This window comes from Schistocerca piceifrons, chromosome 2 (assembly GCF_021461385.2).
Source record: "Schistocerca piceifrons isolate TAMUIC-IGC-003096 chromosome 2, iqSchPice1.1, whole genome shotgun sequence".
NCBI classification, from domain to species: domain Eukaryota; kingdom Metazoa; phylum Arthropoda; class Insecta; order Orthoptera; family Acrididae; genus Schistocerca; species Schistocerca piceifrons.
The window spans coordinates 967047574-967070151 of record NC_060139.1 but is presented as its reverse complement, the minus strand read 5'-3'; the positions used below and the strand labels follow the sequence as shown (position 1 = coordinate 967070151).

Genomic DNA, 22578 nt, shown 5'->3' with positions numbered 1-22578 from the left:
TGAGCAGTAGTTAGTTGTGAGACTCGAGCCACTACACCAACCGGGCATAAATCCTACACTCCGTAACCTTGCAAACACAGCTGGTTAGAGAAATGGGGCGGTAGTTGGAATGAAGACATTTGTCCTTACCAGGCTTAGATAGGGGTATGACAGCGGCTTAATGCCAGCATCTGGAAAACGTGCCCTCTGCGCAGATGTGATTGTATGTATGAAGAAGGAAGTGCTTGCCCTTCGTAGAAAGGTGCTGCAACATCTGAATGTGAACATTATTCGGCCCAGAGGCAAAGGATCATGATGAAGTGAGAGCACGATCTAGCTGCTCCATAGTAAAAGCGGCATTGTAGCACTCATGATTCTGTGAAGAAGAGGGTATCACTCTAGCTGCTTCCACTCATCTCCAATGGAGGAGTTAGTGCGATAGTGGGTGGAGCTCAAGATCTCTACAAAACGGCAGCCCAAGTCTATGGAGATAGGAACAGGGTCCACTATGACATCTGTTATGATCAGACCAGAAATTGGGGAAAGGACCTTGGTCCCAGACAGCCTTATGGAAATAGGTGTGCATAGAGTGAAACCAATGCGGGTGGTCCTCTATTAAGGCAGATTAGGTTAAGTTGATTGAAGTCAGCCAAGAGGGAACCACTCTGACACGTTCAGTGAGAACGACAAAGGGAATAGTGTGCATTGAAGTCACCAAGCAATAGACAAGTGAGGGAGAGTTGTTCAATAAGCTGCAGGAAGTCTGCCCTGGTGACAGCGAATGACGGAGGGATGTAAACAGTACAATGGGAAAAGGTCATGGTAGGAACAAAATTGTGGACTGCAACAACTTGAAGCCAGGTAGTCAGTGTGAGTGTGAGTGTGTGTGTGTGTGTGTGTGTGTGTGTGTGTGTGTGTGTGTGTGTGTGTGTGTCACAGTGGACCAGGAAGAAATGTGAGCACTGAAAGCGGTCATGAGTATGCAATTTTGTTTCCTGGAGGCAGAAAACAACCAGACACTGCTATTCTACGAGTAGCCATAAGCCCTCTCTTAGGTCAAAGGCCATGAATGTTCCATTGGAGGGAGTCATGACAAGGAAAGAGGAAGATGGAAAAAATGCAGGGGTGTCAGCTCAGTGGCTGCCAAGTGCCAGCCTTTGAAGACTCACTGCTACAGGGCAGAGGCTGGAGGATCCTCCTCCATGAGATCTACAGAAGCGTCAGCATTCTTCTGCCTGCAGAGTCCACAGCAGAAACACAGTTGGCAGTGTGCACCGGTGGCACCGAGTTTGGCCGGGCAAGGGTCTCATGTGGTGACACTAAGAGGATCTCCGAGTCGGTGATGGAGAAGACCTTTGTAAAACACTTCTTGGAGCCTTTCCAGTTGACAGAAGAAGACTCTGATGTTTGTTGGCTGGAGGAATGTAGGAGGTCTTTGTGGGAGTATTCTTTCTATCTTTTCCACCCTGCTGGTTGTGTAGCACGTGGCTTCATCCCATGAGGCAAACGTCTGGTGGCTTCTGGTACAGCTGGATGGGGAGATGGGGCTGCTGCCGTGACACTCAGCAATTTTACAACCGCAGTGCTGAATTTGAGGTTGCGTGTCTGCATGGCCAAGCCCTCCATCGAGCAAGATTTAACAAGAACAGTACTGTAAGTGTGACAATGATGATTGAGGTGAGGGGCACTTGACATCATGGTCACCAGCATCCTGATGGAAAGTCAGCATGCTAATCTCATGGATGGGGACAAAGGCTGTCCCGACTTGCAGAGCAGTTTATATTGTATTAAAGTCTGCCTCCCTCCCTCCCTCCCTCACCAATTTAGGAATGAGGCCTAACAGTTCACAAAATTTCACTACCCTTGGAAAAGTGGAAACTGTATCTGCGAGGACAGTGGGCAAATCTCCATTGACACAGAGGGCTGCCTTAATACCAGTATATAGGAGGCACATAGTCACAATATGTGGAACTGGAAATGGCATGGCACAAACTGCACAGAGTGGTGGATCCTCCTGCCGGAGGTTGAAGCCACGTGTTTTAAGGGCTATGCCCGATGCACAGTATCTTAAGCAGAACCTCCTCCCAGCGGTGAAGCTGACGTGAAGTCTGCCACGCCTTTGTGGTCGATTTGAACGAATTCAGTTTTTTGTCTGTCACCTGCAACCATTCAGTCTCCCACTAACGCAGGATGCGCCTGTCAGAAAATGAGATGATGGCATGCAACGGGATGGGACATTCATAAGAGTACCACCCAACATGCTTCCTTGACAGTTTTGTCGGCCATGTCATTGTCCTGTATCCCAATGTGGCCAGATACCCAGCAAAAGATCACTACATTGCCACAATGTTGGAGCCACTGTAAGGAGTCATGGATGAGCTGAATCAGCAGGTCTACTAGATACATTTGGTGAAGTGGTTGCAGTGCACTAAGTGAGTCAGAACATAGAAGAAACCTTGTATGGTGATGTCTGTGAACCCTCTCCAGTGCAATCAGAATGCCATATAGTTCTACATTGTAATTTGTAAATTGCTCCAGAACACCCACCTTAAAAACCCTGTCAGGGAGCCTCTGAAGACATCAAGGTGCACTGCGTTCCATCCCTGGCAGTGTATTTCGATTCCCAATAGATCTACGTCCTTGAGAAAATTTATAGAATTTATCCCAAATGGCTTGGTCGCATGGGGCTGATTCCTGAACAGCCGTTCAAAGATGGGTTGGACCACTGAACTGAATGTCAATGACCAAGGTGACAATGAGATTTTCAGCACCTGTCGAGCCAAAGGATGTAGACTATACTGCCATAATTTAAACTTGATCAAACAAATGCCCTATAAAACTGCAGGAGGCAGGACCTGTCAGCTCCCCCCTTTCCACTACGGCATTTCAAAATATTCAATGACTGGAAGCCCTTTGTTCCGAAGTCTTTCAGGTATGCAAGCCAAGTTAATTTAGAGTTAAATAATAAACCCAAAAAGCACAGGTCTTGAAAACTAAAATATTGTCACCCATTGTGAGCACTGATTGGTTAAAACTTCAACAAGCACAGTTAAAATTGACATGTAGGAGTCTTGGGTGAGAACAGAAAACCAGTTGTCCTGGCCCAGGTTTACAGCCTCGTAATGGTCAGCTGTAGCTGCCTTATCATCACAGGATCGGAGGGAGAGTAGAAGTTTGCAAAGTTATCTAGAAAGAAAGAGCGTTTGACAGGGCTCCTGACTACAGAGGAAATGCCATTGACAGTGATGGCAAACAATGTGACACTGAGGACAATGCCTTGGGGGATCCCATTCTCTTGAATATAGCAGTCAGACTTGGCATCACCAATGCAGTATCGAAAAAGCCGGTCCTCAAGCAAGGATTGGATAAGAAGCGGCAGTCATCCACATAGTCCCCATTCATGAAGTTGGTGATGGGTGTTGTACCTCCAAGTAGTGTTATGTGCTGTTTCGAGATCAAAAATCCACGAACCAAATGGTTATGGTGTAAGAAGGACTGCTGTGAAGGGTGGAATGGTAATGCCTGAAACCACAGTGGGAGCGGCTGAGGTGACCTTGGGATTCAAGCAGCCACATGAAGCGGCTGTTGACCATACGGTCAAGAGTCTTACCCATTCAACTGGTAAGGGCTACACTCCAGTAACTGTTAGGGCTGCTACAGTCCTTGCATAGTTTCCAGAATGGAATTGATATTGCTTCCTTCCAAGTCGTGGGCGTACTGTACATCAAACCAGATTTAACTGAAACAAGAAAGGAGCTGTCCTTTTTCCTCAGGGCACGGGTGACAACGCATAGCATAATGGATCTCATCAGGTCCTGAACCAATGTCTCCGGCTGCAGAAAAAGCCAATTCCAGTTCCCACATGGAGAACGGAAGTTTGCAGACCACTTCATTATGTGAGGAGACATTGAGCTTCCTAATCTCTGCAGTCCTACAGAACACCTGAAAAGCAGGAGCTTGTCTGGATGATGTAACAGTAAAGAACTGAGCCATGTCTTCCGACACTTCCACAAAGAGCCCATTACTTGACAAGGCTGTAAGGGGATGTGTACTACCCTTGCCTGAAATCCATCTCACTGATTCCCAAACTTGCCCAGTGGAAGTGGACTAATTAATGGAAGTCTTGAATTCCCTCTTTCATTCTTTTATCACTCTGCTTGCATGCACTCTCACAGATCTGAAGGCATGAAGATTTTCTGCAGCTGGATAGTGTTTGAAGTTCCACAGAGCTGTTCATCTGGCCCTGATTGCCAATCGACACTCTTCATTCCACCAAGGAACAGGCCATCATCTGAGATTGGGGGATGGACTCTGCGGCAGCCCGTTTGATCTCACAACTGACACAGGCCACCACCTACTGTATATCATCATTTTGTTCAAAAACAGCCTGTTGACTGTACTGCAACCAATGTGCTTTTTGGTATCATCCATCTGCGTGGTTTCCTGCCAGCCACCGTCCTACTCAGCTGACTGATCCACACTGGGAAGTGATCACTAGAATGCAAACCTGTAGCTACTTCCCACTGAACTGAGTCTGCAATAGCTGGGAAACAAATACATGTCAATAGCTGAGAAAGACCCTGTAAATGTGCAGAAGTGTCATTTGATCCATATTCAGAAGGCAAATATTCTCAAAACGAACGAGTCGCTCGATCACCCGACCCATGGAGCAAGTGGTAGCCGAGCCCCACAGCACATTGTGTGCACTTAAGTCCCCCACAAGGAGGAATGGGCATGGGAGTGCCCGGAAGAGTTCTGCCAGTGGATTGCATTCGGAGCATCATTAGGGGGAAGGTACAAAGAACATACTGTTATATTAAAGGGTGCGAGAACTTTCATGGCAATTGCTTGCGTGGTCGTGGTAAGAGGGAGAGGAGATGAATGAATCAGTCATTGATGAAACCAGCCATTCCACCTTGACCCCTGTCTCCAGTAGTACTGACCTTCCTGTATGGATGGTAACCACAGAGTGCAGGTGTCAGTGACTAAGATGCATTTTTTGTAAGCAGATGCGGAACAGTTTCTACTGCAGAAGCCATCGTTTAGCAGCCTTTATTATTTTCTTTCTCCCTTGGCAGTAGTGGTTTACCATGGAGGGCAGGGGGAACACTAGCCAGTTCCCATTCTCTGGTTCCTCCGATTGGAAGTCCATATCCTTAAGACCATCGTCCCTTCAGAGAGGGAGTGTCTCGCAGATCCGAAGGTTTAACTACTGCTTTCTTGGACTTTGAACTCATTTTCGAAGGATTTTTTCCTTTACTGATGATAGGAGATGGTTGCTTGTGTTGCAGAGACAGTGTAGTTGGCTTCTGATGTTGGGTAATGGTATGTGGCTTAGGTGGTAAGCCCATTGCTGACAGCTTCCGTATGACTTCAGTTTCAAGTGGAGTGCTTCCTTCGCAGGTACACTGAGAAGTGTATGTGCTTGTACTTTAATCTGTGGCCTGAGTGTGTGGAGGCATCACACTTAGTGATTGGCGTCTTAAGAGCTGATGCAAAAGAAGTGGCAAAAACCGGCAGCTGCATGCCGTTTAAAGCTTTTTAGCTTCATAGGGTAGGCACCTCTTGACTTGCAACTCTAATTTTCCTTTTCTCGTTGTGAACCTCATACACTCTGCTCCACACTGGGTGATCGCAAGAGCAGTTTACACATTTCGAAGAGTGTGTACAAGGAACTGCCTTATGAGCTGAGCCTCCATAATTGCCACACGTAGCCCTCCCATTACATCCCATAGTGGTATGACCAAATCTGACATTTGTAGCATACCATTCGATTAGAAACATACGGGTGAACCCTAAGATGGATACAGCCTGCCAGGATATGTTCAGGTAATTCTGTAGAACTAAACATTAGAATAAATGTTGCTGATTTTTCCAATTTGCCATTGACACTCTTCATATAGGTCTGCACTTCCATGACACCCATATTTTCCATAGATATTTGGCTTGAATTAGTGGTTTCTACTAGAAGTGTTCATTATGAACTCATCTGACACTTTTTAGAGACTCAGCAATACCTTGTGAATATAGAAAGGGGATACCTTCTCAAAGGTTCCCGTGTTCGATTGAGTCCAAAAGCGTTATGGTGCACTAATGCCCTATTACTATGATTCTGAGACTTCTTTTCAGGATGACTGACCAACTGAGCTCGAGATGCTGATGAAACAACTATCAACCCAGACAGAGCCCTGTATTCCCGAGCAAGCCTTATACAACTGGGGAGTGGCAGGTGCCCCAGAGGTTGCCCACTAGAGACTGTTCTACCTCAACAGCATTCACCTGATAAGCACATAGCACACTTTGAGGTTGAGATTTTTTCTAGAGATTTGTACCTTCCTTGTAGTCCAGGCAGTGAAGCCAAGACCCCCAGTCTCCAAAACACACAATATTCCACTGCTGTGCTGCACGATGGTCACTGAAGCATGCCCAGAGCTTATGGTGACAGGCCTGGCAGCACTTCCCAGTCCTCAGCTCAGGAACCCCAGGGTCACCAAGACCATACTCAGAAACAAATGCTGGGCCCCTGACGGGAGTACTGTAAGTTTGGGGAAGACCAGACAGCGAGGTCATCGGTCTTATCTGATTAGGGAAGGATGGAGAAAGAAGTCGGCCGTGCCCTTTCAGAGGAACCATCCCAGCATTTGCCTGGAGTGAGGTAGGGAAATCACGGAAAACCTAAATCAGGATGGCCAGACGCAGGATTGAACCGTCGTCCTCCCGAATGCGAGTCCAGGGTCTAACCACTGTGCCACCTCTCTCAGTAGTACTGTAAGTGCCGGATGGTAGAATGCAGAGTGAGCTTCAAACTAAGAACATGCGAGTGACTGGGTAAGGCACTTTGTCCTTCACCCGTACCTCCTGGACAGCCCACTCATCGAGATACACAGGACAATCTCTAGAGGCGGTGGAAGAAGTGTTCTCCAAAAGCAAAGTGCCATTTTGTAAACGAGAGCAGGGTTTCACATAAGGGTCTTTGAATCTTTTGCCTCATTCCATTTATGTTTGGTAGACATTTATATTGACTCATCGTGAGAAAACCCCAATGATTGCCAGTGTGTCTGATGTCACACTCCTTCCATCTGGGGCCCTCTCAGACGGGGGCTCACTTTGAGTGACTGTTCACACGTCAGGTCACACCTTTCAAACACCTGACAGAGGGACCAATCAAGAATTTATGAAGGTAACAGCTCAGGCAACAACACCTCCCTGGGCATGGCCTTTACCAGGGGGTACGTGCAAACCTTACCTGTCAACCCAGGGCTGCGAATTACGCATTACCCAGTCACCTGCCAAGTGTCAAGATGCCATGAGCTGGCCTTCAGGAGCACACAAGGAGGAGGAGGAGGAGGAGGAGGAGGAGGAAGAAGAGGAGGAGGAGGAGGAGGAGGAGGAAGAAGAAGAGGAGGAGGAGGAGGAGGAGGAGGAGGAGGAAGAAGAAGAAGAAGAGGAGGAGGAGGAGGAGGAAGAAGAAGAAGAGGAGGAGGAGGAGGAAGAAGAAGAAGAGGAGGAGGAGGAAGAAGAAGAGGAGGAGGAGGAAGAAGAAGAGGAGGAGGAGGAAGAAGAAGAGGAGGAGGAGGAGGAAGAAGAAGAGGAGGAGGAGGAAGAAGAAGAAGAGGAGGAGGAGGAGGAACCTTAAATGCCAAAGTGGAGGAAGGGCAGGAGAAAGAACGAAAGAAGAAATAAAGGAACGAAAAACAGTGGAGAGACTGCTGTGATATCTGTGACTGAATATGTAGAACACATTTCCAACAACCTTCCAGACATATTCCCCAAAGGAAGAGAAAAATAATATCAACAGGATGGCCATGTAGCACAGAAGGGAAAGATGCTGCAAGGGCTGGGGTCTCATGGTAACCAAACAAAAACTCACAAAAAAGTGTTGAGCCCCCTGGGGGGATTTGCGAGTGGAACAGGAAAGGAAATGACTAGTAGCATTATGGGGTACCTCCACCATGCATCGTAAGGTGGATTGTGGAGTATTGATCTAGATGTTGATCAATACAAAGAACCAGAAACAAAGGATGCCAAGATTTTCAAAGGGACCGTTAGGTGACAAAAAGGGAACAGGAATAAAGCGCAAGACAAATGCAGCAGAGATTTGAACAATGAAATAGTGAAGACAGCAAAGGATCAAATAGGCCAAAAGACAAGTCCCAGTAAAAATCCTTGGATAAGGTATTAAATTTGATTGATGAAAGAAGAAAATATAAAAATGTAGAAAAATTAAGTACACAGAAAGGATACAAACACTTAAAAAATGAGACATATATTTGCAAAAGGGCTATGATCTACAATTGGAGGATAACCTGCATGTACAGAAGTAACAAGAATAAGGAACATTATTCCCACAAAAAAATTAAAGAGAATTATGGAAAAAAGAGAAGCATCTTTATTAACACCAAGAGCACAGATGTGTTTTGTTTGAAATAATACTCATGGAGTTACATTTAATATCCTTCCACCAATAACAACAGAAACCAATCATTTCATTCCATGTAATGCACGAATCAGTCTAAAAACATGACACCTGGTCCCTGGATAGACGAACACAAGCAAGCCCACTTAAAGTTGCGTACAGATAAAGTGAATCTCAGTGCCAAATGCAACAATATAAAACAGTCTAAGAAGGTACTGATTAACAAATAATTACTACTGCTTTCCTTGATCGCAGAAACATAATTTAAAGTTTTATAGAAGTGCGTAGTGTCTGTTCCCTTGAAAGAACAGACAATACATGGATTCCACCATTGTGAAACACTATACGTAAATGGAAGGGGGATCACTGCTGCCCGCTGCAGTGGGACATTAAGCGGAATCGGTGGTGATGAGCAAAAACATGTACTGGGCCAAGATTCCAGTCCAGTACACATTTTCACTCGTCGCCGCTGATTCCACTTAACATCCCACTGCAGCTGACAGCAGTGATCCCCTTCCATTTACAGTTTAACGTGTTATCAGATACAAATTGTCAGTGCCACATTATCTATGACAAGCCATTAACTGCCTTTATAATTAACAGAAATTTTTTGCAGTTAAGAATCTAAGCTTGAATTTTATGTAATAACCATTTTGTGCCTTCTCCCAAAAAACGCAGAGCACACAAGAGTCATCATCTGAAAGAATATTTGTCGCCTGATAGTTATTTCAAAATTCTGTTACTACTATGCAATACAGAATGTCTGTGCCATATTATTATGTGGCAGAATATAATTAACATTAGAGTTTACAAAGAAATGACATGTTGATACCACATAAAACCTTTGTACAGAATCCATTTGACATCATCTTGCGGGCATCTTAAATTCAATTTTAGCATTACTCTCATGAACAGGCATGGTTACTAAAAAAATATAATGAAAGAATTTCTAAGGTGAGCACCGGATAACAAACAGTGACTATCTCAGAAAATGATAACCAAAAGCTGTGAAAAAAATGATCTATCAGTTCAATAAGACAGATTTGCAAAATGTTAACATGAATTATTTACAGACAAATGGAAAAACTGGTAGAAGCCTGCAGCAGTAAAATACAGTGAGCAAAAGGCTATTTACAATTTGTACAGAAACTAGACGGCAGTAATAAAGAGTTGAGGGGCATACAAGAGAAGCAGTGGTTGAGAAGGGAGTGAGACAGGGTTGTAGCCTGTCCTTGATGTTTTTCAGTCTGTATATTGAGCAAGCACTAAAGGAAACAAAGAAAAAAATTTGGAGTAGAAATTAAAATCCACAGAGAAGAAAGCCTTTGAGGTTTGCTGATGACATTGTTCAGATGATCATCAAAGGCAGAATCAGGATAATGGAATGTAGCTGAATTAAATCAAGTGACACTCACAGAATTAGATTAGGAAATGAGGCACTTTACAGTAGTAGATGAGTTTTGCTATTTGGGGAGCAAAATAACTGATGATGGTCGAAGTAGAGAGGATATAAAATGTAGACTGGCAATGGCAAGGAAGGCATTTCTGAAGAGATTTGTTAACATTGAGTAGAGATTGAGTGTCAGGAAGCCTTTTCTGAAAGTACTCGTATGGAGTGTAGCCATGTATGGAATTTCGACATGGATGATAAATAGCTTAGACAAGAAGAGAATAGAAGCTTTCGATATGTGGTGCTACAGAAGGATGAAGATTAGATGGGTAGATCATACAACTAATGAGGAGGTACTTAACAGAATTGGGGAGAAGAGGAATTTGTGGCAGAACTTGACTAGAAGAAGGGATTGGTTGGTAGGACACATTCTGAGGCATCAAGGGATTCTAATTTAGTACTGGAGGGAAGTGTGCAGGATAAAAATTTACAGGGAGACCAAGAGATGAATACACTAGGACATATGCTGCAGTAGTTACTTGGAGATAAAGACACTTGCACAGATTAGAGTAGCATGGAGAGCAGCACCAAACCAGTCTCTTGGCTGAATACCACCACCACCACCACCACAAAAAAAAACTGTACTGCCTGAAGACTGCTGATCAACACACTAAGCAATTCTGATCCAACAATATCACAGTAACTACCTGGTAACATAATTTATAAAATGTAAAAAATTTCATTCACTTACAGGCTGCCCAATATGAAACGTTGCTGGCATTCTACGCAGAATAGCTCTATCTAAATCTTCAGGCCTATTTGTGGCTCCCATTACAATAACTGTGCAGTCTGGATTTGTTATGAGGCCATCCCATAAAGACATAAACTGCGCTTTCATCATGGCTGTAGCTTCATGGTCACTGGTGTTACGACTTCTCAGAAATGAATCTGGGAAAGAAAACTCAATCTGTTCAAAATATCCATATAAGAATTGTTCAAGGTAACTTTTTACACAATAAATTTAATTATTAACTCATTAAATTCTAACTTAGTTCGAAACCTACCAATTTCATCAATAAATATGATACATGGTTGTAACTTTACAGCAAGTGTAAACACAGCAGCTGCAAGTTTCTGACTTTCTCCATACCATTTGTCAGTGAGTATTGAAACATCCAGATTTATGAAGCGAGTGCCAGCTTCACGGGCAGTGGCTTTAGCAATCAATGTCTTCCCACAGCCAGGAGGGCCATGTAACAACACACCTACAATTGAAACAAATTGAAGTTGAAGTATGACTTATCAGGATGCTTCTAACACAAACAAAATTTTCATGTAAATGCAATGACATTTTCGAAGCTTGGATTGGGGAAGCAGAATGATTTTTATTTCATTTCTAAAGATACCATACCTGTGGTTAATTTTATAATTCAGCTGCAGATCTGCTCATTACATATTCCATCACAACCAATAAGATCTATAAAAGCACAGTAAATCTAAGGGGCAGATGAGCAGCTTAAATGTATAAATGCATTGCTGCTTTTGCTTTTGTTAGTAGCATTTTCATAAGTTATTTTGATTATTGGCTTCAGTATATGAATTGATTGTCCCACTGACAAATTGAGTAGTGCAAATGTGCTTCATAACACTAGCAATCTACCATTAACAGTTCTTATTAGTTACTGCAGTAAGAACAGTCAACAACAAGTGTCCCAAACTCTGCTATAATACTACTGCTGCTGCTATGGGTTCTCCTCTATCATGGGCCATATGACACACAAATACCACGGTAAAAGACTACTGTGACACTCAATCTGTCTGAATACAACTCTATTTCTGCTCATAGTTGATAAATGAGTCTTCAATGTAATTAGGTCCCTGCAAGAAAATTTATCGATAATGAGATTATGATGGATGATTGGTTTGTGGGACACTCAACTGCATGGTTATCCATGCCGGTACAAATATCCAATTTTTTCACAATCCAATCTATCCACTGTTACGAATAATGATGAAATGATGAGAACACACACACACACACACACACACACACACACAGTCCCCGGTCAGAGAAAATCCCAAACGCAGCTGGTAATCTAACCTAGGACCCCGTCAAAGAGAGACCACATGAATACTTAACTCACCAATATTTAGGGGTAACACTGATCCATGTTTTGAAGCATCTTTATGTATACAGTCGTGAAGTAGAATAGCAGAAAGAAGCAGCCATTATAAACTGCATCTGCATGTTGTACTAACATGAATCCCAATTGTAAACTCATAGCCAATATAAAATATTAGTGAAACCGCCGATACTTTGCAGTTTTTTTTAAAATTACAATATGTATGGGCACAAGATATACATCCCTATCTCTCCGTCTCCTCTTTCCTCACCCCCCTCTCCCAATACATCTCCTCCTCCCTCCATCTCCTCCAGTCACTGTCCGCCCTTCCTCCCCTTTTCTCTGACCTTTAACCATAGTTTATTGTTATTACCTACAAAACCTTGATTGGGAATTTGAATGCTTAAAATAAATGGATTAATCGGTTCTGATCATTGGTATATGATGTGAAAGCTCTCCTGCTGCCGGACCTGTGAGGATAATAGTTTCAATAACAATATTTTGTAGTTTTAATCTGCAATTGGGGAGAAGCACAATTTCATACAATTCAGATTCCATAGTAGTATTCTAACCACAAATTGATACACCAGGAATATAACTTTCCTGTTTTCTGTTAAAACCACTAACCACTGCAGAATAAAACAGCAAACAGCTTTGTATACAATTTTTGTTTAGAATACTGTACTGTGTAAGGAAGGATTTAAATGCCCTGTTATCACAGTTTAAACTGACTGCAAGGAAAAAAAAAAAAAAAAAAAAAAAAAAAAAAAAAAAAAAAAAAAAAAGGTCACTTTTCCACATCACAGCATAGCAGTTCCTTTCCAGCAGTTGGTTTTAACAGAAAACCTGTACATTGTTGTTTAAAAGAAAGAATTAGCTACATCCATCTGAATGTTTATTAGAGTATTTTGTGAAAATTTGAGGTGAACTAGTCAGGAACTCAGATGTCTGGTAATAAAGCTAAACACATGTCTTTACATACAGTGGAATCTCTTTAGTACATCTTGTTACCACACTTTCTCACACAGTACATCGATTTTTTTAAGTTCCAGTTCAAATCCATTAAACACACGTTAAACTGATTAGTTTGTGTGCTCTCCCTCCCCAGTTTGCATGTTCAAATTTGGCAGTATCTGTACTGTTTGCCCAGTTAAATTTTTGTTGCTGAGAGTTGCTAGAGTGGGGGGTGTAGGACTTTCACTGCTGCATGGTGTGGAAATATGCATGGAGAACATGCTATTCAGTGCTGGCAACTCAGCAACTGTTATGGATCATTTGCTATGATAGAAATGAGGCATGGAAGTAATTTCCATACATTGGTAAGCATGAATTTAGTCACTGGTCTCCTTTGTTCATGTTTAGTATTTGACTGACTCAGTGATTTTTCATGATTTTTAGGCAGGGAATTTTGTGTTAAACTGTACCAGTTTGTCATGGGCAAAGAGACATTTAGACAGTTTACAAATGAAAAAAGTGGATCATCATTCTGGAAATGGACAAAAATTCACACAAAGTGTGATGATATAACATGAAGACTGAATATACCTCCATCCATATTAAATCCAATAGGAGCAAATGAAAAATAATTGAAGCAGCATGTTTGGAAGTAGGAAATGGCAAAAAATTTAACACACATTTGTCAGCTTCTAGAAATGGAAAAAAATGTGCTATTTAAGGGGATAATACAAACTTTTGACTCAACATTCCAACTGGTAGTACAGTGGTTTGTGCTACAGCAATGTATGTGGCACGAAAGTTGGGGCTCTTAGATTTCGAGGTATTCAATGGTTGGATTGAAAGGTTCAAGAACAAAATTCAGTGTATCAATTTGATCAAGGTGAGGCTGGAAGCGTGAACACTGACACTGTTCACTCATGGAGAAACACCCATCAATCATAGAAAAGTACAGTCCCAACAATGTTTTTAATGCAGTTGAAACTTGCTTATTTTGTTTAACTTCTGCCTGACAAAACTCTTCCGTTCAGAAGAGAAAAATGCCACAGTGGAAAATGTAGTAAGGAGAGGCTAAATGTTTTATTATGTAGTAACAAAAGGGGAACAGAAAAAGTGATACTGCTCAAATTAGAAAAGCAAAGAGACCACAATGCTTCAAAACTGTGAGCATATCCATGTCCATATATACCTAATCGAAGTGCGTGGGTAACTACAATCTTTTGAACAATTTTTCTGCGCCTGGAATGTAAAATTGGGCATTAGAAACAACAGGAAACAACTAGTTTATTGACTAGTGAGCAGCTCAACCTCAAGACATATTGTATCTACATAATATAAATTTATGGCAGTGTTTTTCTCACTAACTGTACAGGCCATATCCAGCCTCTTGACAAAAGCACTATAAAATGCCTGAAACAAAAATACAAGAAGATTCTTATACAGCAGAGGCTGACTTGACCTTCATTCTACCATGAGAAAGGTTATGATCTCTGACGCTATAAATTTTTTAAGTGCCTCGGATTCCAAGCAAGACAGCACAATCTCAAACTGCTTCCACACAGCTGTTTTCATCGGATACTGATACAGAAGACATCACTCCAGGAAAGGAAATAATTGCTACAGATCAAGGGCACCAAATGATGGGACAAGAAGAAAATACAGTCTTAGCTTTGATGAGTATGTTGACTGAAGGTGTTGCCACCTGTCAGTACATGATTACTAATGATCTGTTGCAGGAACAGATAGCCAAAAAATAAGTTTCCCACTGTGTCAAAAGCTATTGAAGCAATGGACACAGTTTAATGTTTCTACCTGAGTTTTAAAATTGACTAAGAAGTCATGAACTCTAACCAAGATGGACAATGCAATATTAAAATTAGGGCAAACAGTCAACTACTGACATGTTTTTCAAACCTTTCTTAAGACAGGACTATGCACCTTATGTTATCATGCTATAGTGTAATTACGCTAACAAGATATATAAGTCAATAGTTTGTTGAAATAACCACTAGTCAGCTAGCAATAGTGATTAATTAAGAGATGCTAAATGAATGACGTTTGCTTTGGGAAGTAATAATTGCAATTTTGTGCATTTTTATTTTTCTTCATCACATGCCAGGTATATATTTTGGACAGTTGAGGTTGCATTCTCATATCAAGTGACTTTCCTGCATTCCAATTGACTGATGGCAAAAGTGAATACATCCAACATGCTAAAATTAGTCAATGTCTCCATATTTAACACATTTTTGCTTCTTGTATATAAACAATTTGTAGAGTTTCTGTGGTTGATAGTCTGAATGTGATCTCAAAAATGTGCATCTTGAATTATACTTCATAGCCATCACAGGTCAAAGTGTGGCATTATGAGATCCTTTATTACCCCAAGTACGGGTACCTGCAATTCCACATTTTCACCTACGAAAAAATCTAATTACCAAATTAGGTATTTTTGGTAGTGTATTTTCCCACTTGACATTCAAAATCTGCAGTCCTTTCAAAAGCACGTGAATGAGATTCCACTGTAGTATAAATTACATATATATGATGCATGCTAAAACTGGCTGTGAAAGAGCATTGCAGAAGAAAATTTACTTTGATAAACCCTGCTGCTGCTTCTTCAATGTTATTCGTATGTAAATGATGTTTCCACATGGAAAACAGTTTTTATGTACAACAAAAACAGGAACTTATATTCCTAAGTCATAATCCTTTACAGGATTTATGATTTTACTAGCTCTCCCCCATAGCATACACACACTGGTGTGTATGATCAATAGTGGATGTGGTGAGATCTGGCAGTAGTCAATAACTATATGTGACAGTAGTATCTGTTCCCGAAAGAACAGTTACCATGGATGACCATGCAGCTTTGCTAGAAATGAAATGATAATTAAATGGACACCCTAGCTGCAAACAGGCGTTTATGTACTTCATTGGGGACATGTTGAAAATGTGTGCCCCGACCGGGAGTCGAACCCGGGATCTCCTGCTTACATGGCAGATGCTCTATCCATCTGAGCCACCGCGGGCACAGAGGATAGTGCGTTTGCAGGGACTTATCCCTTGCACGCTCCCCGTCAGATCCACATTCCCAACATGTCCACATCTATTAGGCGCACTACGAATATAGTGGTGTGGGCATGTTGGGAATGTGGATCTGACGGGGAGCGTGCAAGGGATAAGTCCCTGCAGACGCACTATCCTCTGCGCCCGCGGTGGCTCGGATGGATAGAGCGTCTGCCATGTAAGCAGGAGATCCCGGGTTCGACTCCCAGTCGGGGCACACATTTTCAACATGCTCCCAATGAAGTACATCAATGACTGTTTGCAGCTAGGGTGTCCATTTAATTATCATTTCAGTAGTCAATAAACTAGTGCAGATGGGTATTGTGATGAAATTGACAGCTGTCAGAACACATGGTTCCACCGTATAAATGCAAGTGATGTAACTGGGACAAGTCTGAGGAGAATGCACTTATGATGTGTATTTTGAAGCTAAGAGTGGTTTGTATGAATAATGATAGCCACCACAATTTAACAGATAAGAATGGTAAAATAGTTCCTGGAGTAATGATGCCAACATCAATACTGAACCAAAAAGCACTTTAATCAGCAAGACCACTCTGGAATGTAATTTCAAGAACAGTAGATAATTTACAATAAATTATAGTTAATCAAAAATACATCTGTGATAATTAAAATCGGTTCAAAACTTACAACTGTCAGAGGTTGTAGCTATAGCAATACCAACACATTTTCCATAACGTATAATACCAAGTGCACAGGGGTACTTTGTGCCCACCACCAAAAAGACTAAAAAGGAAATTTGTAAAATATGTAATTTCTGTTAACATAAAATACAAATTTCATTAATCATAACAAAGATGATGTGACTTACCAAACTAAAGCGCTGGCACGTCAATAGACACACAAACAAACACAAACATACACACAAAATTCAAGCTTTCGCAACAAACTGTTGCCTCATCAGGAAAAAGGGAAAGACGAAAGGAAGTGGGTTTTAAGGGAGTCTGTGTGTTGATGTTTCCACATGGAAAACAGTTTTTATGTACAACAAAAACAGGAACTTATATTCCTAGGTCATAATCCTTTACAGGATTTGATTATGTTACTAGCTCTCCCCCATAGCATAGACACACTGGTGTGTATGATCAAGAGTGGATGTGATCTAGCTATAGCAATACGAACACATTTTCCATAACATATAATACCAAGTGCACAGGGGTACTTTGTGTCCACCACCAAAACGACTAAAAAGGAAATTATTATTGTAATTCTAGATGTGAGTTTGTGTGTCTATCAACATGCCAGTGCTTTCGTTTGGTAAGTCACATCATCTTTGTGTGTGTGTGTGTGTGTGTGTGTGTGTGTGTGTGTGTGTGTGTGTGTGTGTGTATATATATAGTTGTACAGATAGGTATAAACAGTCCTGAACCTGTAAATATGGCTATGACATTTGTTGCAAAAAGTCACTTTCACCACTAAGACAAATTTTAGGTTACATTTTATTAAAAAATTAAAGTGGTTATGGAATCTAATATAATAAAATCATTAAAAACAATATTTTTTTGAAGCATCAGACTAGATTATGATATTTTTCAAGTGGTCACAAAGTAACCATCTACAGGAAAGCCTAAATACCTTCTAATAGTGCTGCGTTTCACAGGGATTCTGTCAAGCCTCATGGAAGGATTTCTGGCAAGAGAGGGTCTTCTGTTCAGAAGTATGTATGTAGTTTTATGAACAGCTGCAGTCAGTCTGTTGCCCTTGCACCCATGCCGCATCTGAGCAAGCACATCAGTTTTTTCTTAAGTCTCACCCTGCAGACAACTAGCAGGATGTCACCTGGATATGCAACACCATGACCACCAATGACATCTGCCCCATCTAACAGACTGGCAGTGGTCCAATACTAAGATCCCACTTATGGAGCCATGAGGTCAATCCTTGGTAATCTTTTTGATTACCTTGCTCTGCCCCACAAGCCAATGGGCACAATGTCCACTACAGTAATCTATAAAGCTATTAAACATCTTGGGGAACAGATCTGAGGCATGCAAACATCGTGGGCCACCAGAGATTATCGAATCTGCCTGCAATATCAATCACGAGTACAATTGAATAATTCATTGTAAAATTTTCTACAATCTGAAGAGCACTATTAACTGCATCATCTAGACACTTTCCTTCTGTGAATCCATACTGACATTGGTTTGGACACAAGAGCTCCAAGTGCACCGGGAACCAGTCACAAAGCACACACTCCTGAACTCTGGACAACATGTTTAATAAGAAAACAGGTCTATAGCTTTTCAATGATGGTGGGTGTTTGTCCTTTCCCTTTTTAGTACTACTGCTTCAGCTGCTTTCCATATCACTAGAAACCTGCCTATTCACAACGCCTCATTCAATAACACTGTCAAATATGGCACTTAGTGGATTTTGTCATATGCACAACAAAGTTTGAGTTACTAAATATACAGTTTTCTGAAACTGTCACTAAAACAAAGTAAACATTCCATAATTCAAATCACAAACAGCTTACAAGCAGATATCCTTGGTGTAGTGAAGCTACTCAAATCACTTACTAAATCAAAGTCTTGCAGTTTTACACCAATTATGTTCCTTTCAGAATGTATTGATACAATAGTTCCACATGTAGAACCATACCACCACACTATGATTTGCTTCACTACACTGAGGCGAACCATTTCTATGTTTCTTGTGCTTGCAGCTGTTCTTTATTTGAATTCTGTGATATTGTCTGCGTCTTCTTTGGTGAAGGAAATTTTGGGGAAAGTGTTTAGCAAGTACTTTAGTGGTGCTGTCATATGTAACATTACTATTGTTATCACATGGTGAAGATATACTCTGTTCATCATGAGAATAAACCTGATATGAACGAACACAAAATGCAATGATTGGTCAGAAGCTGTAGCACTTTTACACTTTTGGCATTACACTCTTGGAAGTAGGTCCTACTTATGTATTAGATATCTTATTACTAAGCTACATTAAATGAAACTAAGATATTATATATAAAAAAAGATGAGGTGACTTACCGAACAAAAGCGCTGGCAGGTCGACCTGCCAGCGCTTTTGTTCGGTAAGTCACCTCATCTTTTTTTTATATATAATTTTTCCCACGTGGAATGTTTCCTTCCATTATATTGAAACTAAGATATTGTAATACATAAACAGCCATCAATGTTTTCCTTAATCACACTTCAGCTATGTAGTTCTTATTTCAAAAATCTTGTCAGTCACAGTCTCTGTACTGTTGTGCTCCAATTATTGTGCTGTTAATATGCAGTACGAATATGTCTGAGGCTGCTTCCTGCTCCATTGTAGAACAGACGTGTGGAACACAGTTAAAAATTACCGAGAAATAGGTCATTCTCCATGTTTTTCATAAATTAAAAAATATCGGCTTTTAAGTTTTCTGAGAGGCTGTATTTGATACAGCTGAGAGAACACACACTGGACGTATAGCAGCGATTGGTAGCACAGTAGATTAATAATCATGTGCAGTTCACAGATTACTGGTTCAAATCTCATCTTGCTTATTTTTCATTCAATTTGAAATACCTATATCTTGTAATTGCAAAAATCATCATTTTTTATAAATAGTGCATGCCTTCTTGTTCCTAATTACATGTTGCATGCAAAATTCCTGTTTGCATTTCGAATATAATTTCTTAATTATCAATCTTATATCAAAGATATTAATAAGTCTGCTTAAATTAAGAAAACAATTTTTTTTGGTCAAAAATGAAAAACCAAATACTCTTCGTTTGGACTTTGTCCATTGTTTAGTACCACAGATTTAGTCTCACGAACCAGAGTGGTAAGTGTCATAGAAACAAACATTCATTTTCACAGCACTGAGCACAGCATACAAATGCTGCATTTTTACATTTGCCACTGTACCATTACAATATGTATCCAATAGGACTGACCTGGAGCCAAGTTAAGGAATCTGCCACAGGAAATAACAAGGCTGTTAAGCTGCCAGCTGTACCAGAACTAATGTACGTAGCTTTTTCACGTCACTGTTTAACAGTGGTGGGATACAGAATGTCACATCATAAAAGAGAAAATACGGTGCCTGGATGCCTTTATGGATTCTGTTGTTTGACGCATTATCAAAGTAGCAGATGACAGTTCCAGAAATGAAATTATTCCTTGAATTTGGATAAGGAAGGAGCTAAGAGATCACCAGACAACTGACTAATTGTGATGTTTAAAGCTTTCCCGGCGTACTGATTGTTCCATAAAAACACGGGAGAACTGCCGGATATAAGTAACACCCTGCCACAATATTTCGGTGCAGAGTCTTCTGGCCATCTTCACCTGAAGATGGAACAACTGACTACTTAATACTTCTAGTAGTGTCAGTATTCGACAACACAGTGAAATCCCTGCAGTATGTTTTTGCATCACACATAGCTCACTCAGAAAAATTACCATGTGTAAGTCAGGAGTTTTCATCACTCTTGTTTGTAATTAGAATACTGTGTAAGATGAGAATGAGAGCATTTTATGCTTTCTGTCTGGCCACATAAAAAATGTGCAGTAGTGCTGGAGTTTTGCTGAATATTATTTCATTCTCCTTGGAAATTAAATGACATTCGAAGCTATATTGTTTCCCTATTTGCCTCTTTACATCTGACCTACAATTGCTCACACTGTTGCAGGTTACTTTGACCAGTTGGCCGGCCAGTGCTCTACCAGTTAAATGTGCTGGTAAAGCTGTTTTATCGCATTATTGTTCAGTCTGTTAGTGTAACAGTATAAAATGCGCCCTTATGATTGTAGTTGGCAGTAATGGACAAAGCCACCCCAAATGAAAATAACCCAGTGAGATTCACACAAACACTGAAGAATACATGGTGTAATGTTTACATCAGTTTTTTCTTATGACAAATACGGCATAGTCCATATCAATTCAGGCAGGCTAGGAAAAATCTTACTTCATAGTCTCTGATGCTACTGAATTTGGCATATGTTAAAATGTAAGGAACACACATTTTTTGTTTTCTACAAAAAAGTTTCTGCTCTGAGATACAGCCCTCCAAAGAAGACACTGTGCATACCATTTCGAAGATGCTGATTTTGGAAAATTTTTTAAAATGCTGTATCTTTGAAACAGTTCTAGCTATTTTGTTGGGTTTTTTATTTGAAAGATAATTTCTTTATGATTACAAAGAAATCCTCCATTTGGACTTACCTGTCAGAGTACTTTTACTATATCATTCTGAACTTTTAATAATTCATGAAAATTTTTTTTTCAAAAATGCTAATACATAAATTTATTTTTGCTGTTTATTAGTACCATATAGTTCTACATTCCTTGAAAAGGAAAGCTTCCACTTTCAGGTTGCACATGATTAATAAACAGTTTAAATTTTTGCCTCACATAAAAACTATTTTATTACCACATTATCACGTAACAGGCTCATAAAAATCAAAACCTAGCCTTATTTAACATAGTTTTGAAAGATGAAGAAGAGACTCCTTTTTTCAAGCATTTTAAATGGTTCCAAAATGTACGTGAAAGGTATGAAGACTTAAAGGTTTCAATTTATCCAACTTCTGTGTACTCTGTTTTGTACTGAAATTAGCCAATCAATGAACTGAAAATGTGTTCCACTTATTCAGTATCTTCCTTTGATATAAAGTGATGCCTTCCTGTTGAACCAATAGGAACTGGAGCACTTACAATCTTAAAAACATTGTTAACAGGAAGTGAGCACGGATGGCATTGTTGCTGTCCTTCAGCTGGAAACCTATATCCAACAGCTAGTCCATGTGGTAGCAAAGTTTACTATAATTTTGTTTAACTCTAACTAGTATCTATAATCTCTACAATTCAGCAGTCACACTCATACACACACGGCACAAACATCCCCCTTCTCAGCTTGTGAATTTGATCATCATCCTGCTGTTTCTGAGGTGTTCGCTGAATGAACAAATTTCTTCTTTCTTGCTCTTTAAAGTGGGTGCAGTATGAGTTCGCCCATCATTTCGAGCCCAAAAATGTGTCCTCTTAATTCTTTTCACAGGAGTAGTTTGTTTGGACCATTCTTTTTTCTATTAATGGAATTCTTCGATTTACTCTTTGGGCAAAAGAATGAGGGCTTTGGATGTGTAAGATTTCATGACTCTTGTAAAATCCTCAGCATTCTGAATCGCAGCTGCATTTGGTATGGAAACATTATGTTTTGAAGCATGGTGCTTCAGCAGGCTGCCTACACCATCACAAGGCCCCTTCCTGTGACCAGCAGCACTGTATACCCAGTCAGTTGGCACGTTGTTGTTGTTGTGGTCTTCACTCCTGAGACTGGTTTGATGCAGCTCTCCATGCTACTCTATCCTGTGCAAGCCTCTTCATCTCCCAGAACCTACTGCAGCCTACATCCTTCTGAATCTGTTTAGTGTATTCATCTCTGTCTCCCTCTACGATTTTTACCCTCCACACTGCCCTCCAACACTAAATTGGTGATCCCTCGATGTCTCAAAACATGTCCTACCAACCGATCCCTTCTTGTAGTCAAGTTGTGCCACAAGCTCCTCTTCTCCCAATTCTATTCAATACCTCCTCATTAGTTATGTGATCTACCCATCTAATCTTCAGCATTCTTCTGTAGCACCACATTTCGAAAGCTTCTATTCTCTTCTTGTCCAAACTA

At 40.8% G+C, this 22578-nt stretch overlaps 1 protein-coding gene and 1 non-coding gene across 2 annotated transcripts in view; both read right to left on the bottom strand.

Moving 5' to 3' along the window:
• The window catches only part of LOC124776242 (outer mitochondrial transmembrane helix translocase), a 102566-nt gene that overhangs the window by 18030 nt on the left and 61958 nt on the right, over nucleotides 1–22578 (bottom strand). Inside the window, exons 4-5 of the mRNA XM_047251107.1 lie at nucleotides 10850–11050; nucleotides 10537–10733 (exon numbers count right to left, since the gene is read on the bottom strand). Of these exons, the coding sequence (XP_047107063.1) occupies nucleotides 10537–10733; nucleotides 10850–11050 (398 nt within the window). The remainder of the gene's footprint in view (nucleotides 1–10536; nucleotides 10734–10849; nucleotides 11051–22578) is intronic.
• Trnat-ugu lies at nucleotides 15821–15895 on the bottom strand. The gene has a single exon. It is a non-coding gene; the product is annotated as a tRNA-Thr (tRNA).